Source organism: Nilaparvata lugens, chromosome 2, assembly GCF_014356525.2.
Source record: "Nilaparvata lugens isolate BPH chromosome 2, ASM1435652v1, whole genome shotgun sequence".
In the NCBI taxonomy this organism is placed as follows: Eukaryota; Metazoa; Arthropoda; class Insecta; order Hemiptera; family Delphacidae; genus Nilaparvata; species Nilaparvata lugens.
Genome location: NC_052505.1, coordinates 74714838 through 74722671, shown reverse-complemented (window position 1 = coordinate 74722671; position 7834 = coordinate 74714838). Strand labels below are relative to the sequence as shown.

The following is a 7834-nucleotide window of genomic DNA, read 5'->3' as shown; positions in this document are numbered from 1 at the left end:
ACCTAAAAAACGGGAATGATTTAGATTTCCAAATTTTGCACATAGATTGTGAAAATCTGGTAGTCGTCTCACCTCGACTACCAGATCATTTTCATTAAATAAAAACAAACTTACTTCAGACAAAAAATTGAGAAAATCATTTCCCAGACAACACATGATATCCACTGGATGTCCGATCCGCTTCCGATATATCCTATGTTGATCCACGGCTATTGTGGACTACCACTGGACGTCCATCACATATCCAATCTGGATGGTCCAAAAACAAATCCCAGATAGTTGTCCATAGGACATCATACAAAGGATGACCATGGGTTTTTTAATTTATTTGTATAAAATAGTTGACTTTTCATTTTCATTCTTTATTTTTCAATTATTTATTTCAATCAAATATACTACATTATATTTGAGTATATAATATGTTAGTATCAACTAAATGATATTCTTCAATAAATTTCATCGGGCGCCCGTCACTCTCCAACCCCTTATATGATCGGGATGAAACTTGGCACACATGCAGACCTATATGACCCCCAATAGGTCTGTGAAGCACATCCTTATGTTTCACCCCTGGCACTCACAACAACCCTCCAAAATTTAGCGAAAATGATATTTAAACTCGAATTCCAAGCGTGGATTAGGGCTGAAATTGACATATAGGGACTATCTTTGAGTTTAATTTCAATTCTAGGACGAGGGGAAGCTAGATTCAAAATAGTTTAGGAGCAATGAATTTTCAAAACTCTTATCACCAAACGACTTTGAAAATTTTGTGCATCATATAACAAAAAATTACTTACTCATAACAAGAGTAAGTTTTCTAGATGTAAAATTGCATTACAAATACTTTTTATTTCGTATATTTTTTTCAATTAGAGCCATAGTTTTTGAGTAAAAAGCATTTTTACTTGTTTTTTGTTCATTCAACTCTAATCAGACAAAATCCTGGTGATTCTGTGGAAAGCAATAGGATTTTTGTGAGATTTACGAAAAATTTCAACTTTTCCATACTTTGTATGAAATAGCTTATTAACTTATCATATATAATAGTGAGAATCTTAGTAGGCTATATATATTTCCAGTTTTCTTAAGTTTTATTTGAAAAAAATGGAGAATAGCTATAAATATTGATCTTGTGATATTTTAAATTAGAGCTAAATAGCGAGCGCAGAATGTATGTAGGTAGCACTGGTTCTGCGCCATGGCCATTTTGATCTATATAAGTTGAAAGAGAAAGTGTTTGCTCGCTGGCTGTTTGCTCTTCTTTCTTCGGTCTTTCTTTACTTCTTTGTGGCTATCTTGAAACCGTTGAATCCTAGAATTCTTGAAAAACGTGGAATCCATAAATTGCAAAGGTATGTGTAATATATTTTTCCATAACTCCTCATAAGTAACTGTTATAAAATATTTAATATTATAGACTGAGCCAATCAATGTAGAATAGGCTATGTCATTTCTTTGTTCAGTTCTCATCATGCAGTATCTGTAGAGGCTGTTAATTTGTTACCTGTGATTTGATCAATAAGTTGTAATGTTATAGGCCTATTATTTTTCCTCAACTTCTTGAAGGTGATCTTCATTTTTGATTTTCAGAATAGCCTATGAATCTTATAGACCTGGCTAATCAATGCATAATACGCTGTCTTTTTAAGGTTGCTTAGGTTAAGTCTGTGTGATTTTAAAAATTTATCAACGCTAGCCTATGTCATGACAGTAGTAAATTGACAAAACAAAATCGGTTACTTATAAAATTATTAGGCCTATAAAAAAATTGAATTGTGTACCATTGTCAATGTTACACAACCTAATCAAGGCCAACCTATAGAACCTAACCTTTCAGAATTTTTTGGTTAAAAACTGATATATTCACGACACAGTTAATTTTTTCATAAAGCATTTTTATGTACCCTCTAAAATCACTGGTAAAATGGGTAAATACTGGTGAAAGTATAAATCCCCATTTTTATTTTTTTAAATATTTTGTTTTAATATTATAAATACTTGTTCCAGAATTCAGAAAATAAGTTCTTCAGCAATTAGCTCTTCTGAGAGCTACTACTAACAGCAACCGAGACATGTTGGAATCAATATTGAAATCTCAAAATCAAAATACAGACCCCTGGTCAAACCAGCAGCATGATGAAATCAACTTTGATCCGGCACGATTGTCAATGAAGACTGAGGAGAGTCTGCTCAAAATAGAAGAGGAGCTGAGAGATAATCATTCCAAAAATAACATGGTAAGATATACTTTGTTGGTACAACTTCAGATTTCAATTTTCAGTTTAATGTACAAGTAATCTGCAACTGGTGTTCAATTTTTTAAACAATATTAGTTTTTTAAACTTGAAGTTTCTCCAACTAAACTGTATAAGATATTATTGTCAGGAGAAATGCTTGGATCTTATGGACATACTGATGTTAAAACCATTAAAAAATGAAATTATTATGTTTGATGTTACTATGTTAAAGTAAAGAAGTTTTTACTAGTTTTTTTATAAATTGTTTAAACAAATTGAGACAATACAGTAGAGTTTTGGTATTCCAAGCTTATTGGGACCAAACCTTCTTTGGATAAGTAGGAATTTGGAATAGGTGGATTTTATTAAAAATTAGAAAATAAAAATGTAATTGAGTTATGACTTATATAGTATTGAGTCTATTATCCAAACCAATTGGTCAGCAGAGCATATTGCATGTTGACTCGAAATGCTGAGTACCTATTTATCCTCAACTTCATTCAGATTGGACACCTCTTATTCTTATGTGTTATTTTAAATTTACTACAGTTGTGCTGGACTTTGCTTGCAGTGTTAATAATAAGAGTTTTACTACATTGTTAATATGGTTTTTGTTTTTAACTTTCCAGGTCAACTACCTGAGTAAAATTGGCGAAAACAGCATAAATGACATGACGAAAAGAATAATGAGAAGACTTATTGGTGATGAATTAGCCAAAGACTACAGCTGGTTTGGTGCGAAAGGGAAAAAACAGTTTTCAATTCTTCAAAGTGCCAGAGTCCTTGAGGGTAAGTGCATGTGTTAGTTGTCCAAACGACTATTAGTTGCATACAATTCGTAACTCAATCCAACTTGAGCTATTTATCTTGACTTTCAACGCTTTCAATAGAACAGCTGACAATATCAGTGTTTTAGCGAGCTCTTCAGCCCGGGGCTCACTCACTAGCTAGTGAAGGTAGTGGCTCACTATACTTTGCTTACCAAAACGATGGAGTGAATGTGAGCAAAGAATTTTTTGGTTCGAAAACACTATCAGTTGAAAAGTCTTGAGGTAGTTTCACATTCTGTTCAATATATTTTTTAATGATTGCCAAAATTGAAAATTAGCTCTTTTTACATGAAGGAGTAGTCATATGTGAATCAATATTTCAGGCTTTCAGCTGATAATTTTACCAAAACAAAACTACTAGTACTTCTGGGAACAGTAGACATTGCGCAGTTATAGCTATAGTCAAAATACCGCATCCCCAAAAAATTTTAAGGTGACGTTCAGCAAAACTAAATTACACAAATGTTCTGAGATGCAAGCTTTTTGCTTTTCATTATCTAAACATTTTGAATAATACCAGCATATTGCGATTTAAAAGCAAAAGCCTAAATCCCTAACCTATGGTTTTAAATAAAAATTTAAGTTTCCATTATCTTCTTAAGTTAAGTTCATTCGTCTTTATACTTATGATTTTCGGGGATGAGATATTCTGATTTTCGCAGTTATAGGCCTAAACCATATTATCCTTAAAACGCAAAATTTCAAAAAGCCTTGTGTATACATCGACTTATAGTTAAAAAATGAATATTCCTGCCAAATCTCATGAAAATCCATTGCCGCATTTAGCCGTAAATGCGGCAAACAATAAACATAAAGAAAAATGCTAAATCGTCGACTTGAATCTTAGACTTCACTTTGATTGGTCAATAATTATTATTATGATATTCAATCCGTTCTTTTGTTAGACAGAATATAGTATATATTTACATTACTCGTGATTGGTCCAGGACCAATGCCTGGTATATAGGGGGTCCTGATTGGTCTACTAGTGATTCAGTGAACAGTAGGGCTTGTTCACTTGGGCAAGAGAAATAATGTGGTTGCCTTGAATATCGTTTTAAGGGATTGAAAACTAAAATTGTAAAACACCATTTAAACCTCACTCTGACTATAATAAAATCAGCAGTTTACAACAATTTGATCTTCATTTCAGAAGCTGTTAAGATGGGGTTTCAAGAAGCAACGGAAAAAACGATTGAAGAGGCCACCAAAAATTGGTTGAGGCATGCTCCTGAACGTCAAACCGGAAAACAAAAACGGTTCTTGTAGTAGCTGTAGTAAAACATCTAAAATTGCATCATATATTTGCCATAAAACAAAACAAAAACGGTGTTTGTAGTAGCTGTAGTTAAACATCTAAAATTGCATCATATATTTGCCATACTTCATGAACCTTGAATATGTTTTTAAAAGTAAATAACAATAGGCCTATAAATAATAGTTTAAATTAGGTTCAATGAGTACTACTAACTTTTTTCATGATTCTCTTAGAATAATGTAACTCATTCATAACAAAATTCTTACGTTTTCCCACATTATCTTAGTATATGGAAAAAGTCTTGCTTTATCAATACTTTTGAATCAACATTTTCAAGGTTATATCCATTTTGTAAAATATTTATTTGTACACCTAGCAGTGGCGGCTGGTGTAAATATAGATTGGAGGTTGCAGATACCAATCCTAACTTTCATAGGAAGTAAGAACGCGATAAATAGGGATTATTAAATTGTCATTTTAATAGGGATAATTGTCATAGAACTTGAATTATATCATTTTCCCAACAAAATTCCAAGTCACTGTAAGAGATAACAATAAGTGAAATAAATAAGTTACAAGATTCAATCAATACAATAGAAATAGAAAGCCCAAAACTGTTCTACATAAGATCAGTCTTAATATTATTAGCCTGGAAATACAATATATAGCACAGTAATATTTTTAACTTGTACTTACGCGCTCACGCAAACCCTTACTGATTGTGTGGAATTCTCAATATTAGAAGGTCTCACAAACTTCTCAAGTTCAATTACATTCTCAATTGCTTTTAACTAAATATCCAATTATCCAATAAATTTTCAATAGAATGAATATAGTTTTTGTTTATTACACGATCACTTACATATCCTTGTTTATTATTACACACACGTTTATTTTGTTTTGGAGCCGCCACTGACACCTAGGGAGGAAAGTTATACTTTTATGAACTGATGTTGATGGTTTTTAATTAACCTGTGATTTCAAAATAAAATTTTGTTAAAATTTTAATATGCATTTTATTTATTGAAATTCTTTTTTAACAGAATCTAGAATTGAGTACCGTTTTGGGCCAAGAACTGCATCGGAATGGTAACTAAATCTTCACTATATTATAAAAAAATGTATTCATGACAAACATCTTAGTTCCTCATGGTCAAGAAAGCAGACCAAATTTGGTCGTAAGTAGATGTCCAATGGATTTCCTAATTTTATAATTATGGCATCCACAAGACATCTATATGATGTCCTACAATATCCAAAAAAGTCTAGCATGGATTGAATTAGGATGTAGATGGATGTCCAGTGGCTATCCTAATTTCATAATTATTGCATCCGGAAGACATCCGTAGGATGTCCTACAATATCCAAACAATGTCTAGTGTGGATTAAATTTGGATGTCTGACGGACATCGGATTCTGTGACACTTGAATGTCCTGTGGACGTCCATAGGACATATTTTGGCAAAAAACGGATGTCCGCCGGATATTCTAAATATCCGACATGGCCATCCACTGGACGTCCAACAGAGGTCTCTGTGTTGTCTGGGTTTCCTCTTTTTATTATACTTCCATGTGGATCCAATGCTGGTTATAGAAATTATTGTAATTCATATCTCGTAATTTGGAATACTCTTCTTCAATTTAACAAGTTGTGGCAAATTTGGTTATTCTCGAACATAATTATTGATTGTGATGAATCTTTCAAATAGATCTCATGAGAAGAGAGAAAAATTGTGATTACCTTTTAAAATGAAAGAATTTGCTAAAGGAATAGTTAGCGACCGAGCGATAAAGCTTACTTATCAATAACTGTATATTAGATAAGAGTACCGTTCTGTACTGAATATTTTCTAGGAAAATTATTCAATAAAATTATAATTATTTTGCAAATAAAGCACAAATTGTTTATGAATTGATCATTGATTTTGAGGTTACACTTTGTGTACTATCGATCAGATGTTTTAAAACAGTTCGAACGCAGCTGACTGATTCAAAGTATTGTCAAATGTCATGCTGGCTTCACGTAAGATATAATACCATCTCTAAAAATTAAAACTATCAATAAAGGACCAAGAATTTCAAATAAAAAAGTAAAATGTGTGTATTATCGTTGAAATTATTTATTATTTAAGAAATTATATTATATGTCAGGTCTTATTGTAACTAAATAGGTCATAGCATGAAATTATATTATTGATAAAACGGCAGAAATTAATTATAACAGTCTCAAACCTAATAAAAATTGTACAAGAATATTAATTTATTAATGATTTAATTCAACTGAACCACATGGTAATTAAATCTCTTTGGCAGGCCTAAGCCAATCATAGTGCATAGAAATAGCACCAAGAAGGTGATCGTTTGAAAGCAACACATGTTAATCTATTATCAGACACCAACCCTGCCTTATCATTTACGCTAGCACATGTACATTGTATGAGAGGAACTATGTCTATAAGATTAAGCAGTTTTAAGAATTACATGAATTGAATTATTATTGTAATTAAAAGAATTATATTCTACTGCTTGCCACTGACGTCATGTCTACGTCACAAGCGTTCTACCAATGGCAAATTTTTATGCAAATTATTACATCGAGATTCTGAGAAGCAAGGTCTAGCCAAGAAGCTTAGAGAAAAGACAGCACTTCCCTTTTGAAATCCTCACCGTGCAGATCTCTTTTTATAGTTACCAAGACCTATTTGTGAAAATTTCTTGTTCGATTTTAAATGTTCTATTTGTGAGCCGATATTTTAGGCCAATTTATTTGTTATTTGTAAATTTCTGTTTTCATCAATCGATAAATTAAAAGTTTAAAGTAAATTATCCCATAATTAATTTGGTGAAGGAAATATTAAATTAAAATTCCCCACGTGCTGAAATTGAAGCCTGGATTGCCGCCGATCAAACGATTTTTGATCTAAAGAAGAAAACCACGACCGCCAAGGAAATTCACGTGAGTTATAAGTTTTAAAAGGGGCCCCAATCTACGCTTCGAAAATATTTCAGTGCAGAAAAACATAAATTTTTCTTCGTTAAATTATTGGCCACACCGACAAGCGCTTTAGCATTTAAGAGCCTAGAATTTATTCATATTTAATTTATAAGAATTTGTAGTTGATTAACTATCCTCCGCTGCCTGAACCACGACCCCGAGCATTTTTAAAAATATTTTATAATTCATTTTTTCACTATTTTTTCAAAACTGTTCAATTTTATCAATCGTAAAATTCTGTCGAATCACGCATGGTATCATGCAAGCACAAGAAAATTTTTAACTATTCTGTTAATGCTAAATTATTATCAACCTGTAAATCAGATTCTGAACCTGCACTGTATGATTACATATTTTATTATAATATATTTCAGTTTTGTTAATTCGCTTTCTGAGTTCGATTATTTCTTAAGCCTGTCAATTATTGTGTCTGATACGTTCTATATCATCAAGAACCGATCGAATACGATCATTGGAATAATTGAATTAAGCTGGATACTGGAACAGGTCT

At 32.0% G+C, this 7834-nt stretch overlaps 1 protein-coding gene across 3 annotated transcripts; it reads left to right on the top strand.

The window, feature by feature from the left end:
• The first annotated feature begins 1232 nt into the window (after positions 1–1232).
• On the top strand, positions 1233–5336 carry LOC111044308. 3 transcript variants are annotated; one of them, XM_022329407.2, is made up of 4 exons: positions 1233–1355; positions 2011–2240; positions 2870–3029; positions 4224–5336. In XM_022329407.2, the coding sequence occupies exons 2-4, from the start codon at positions 2076–2078 to the stop codon at positions 4337–4339; spliced, it is 441 nt and encodes a 146-aa protein (XP_022185099.2). In that variant the 5' UTR covers positions 1233–1355; positions 2011–2075; the 3' UTR covers positions 4340–5336. The 3 variants fall into 3 exon arrangements, with proteins under 3 accessions (XP_022185099.2, XP_022185100.2, XP_039277656.1); XM_022329408.2 differs by having other exon boundaries at positions 1307–1355; positions 4227–5336; XM_039421722.1 differs by lacking the exon at positions 1233–1355 and having other exon boundaries at positions 1725–2240; positions 4224–4453.
• The last annotated feature ends 2498 nt before the right edge of the window (positions 5337–7834 follow it).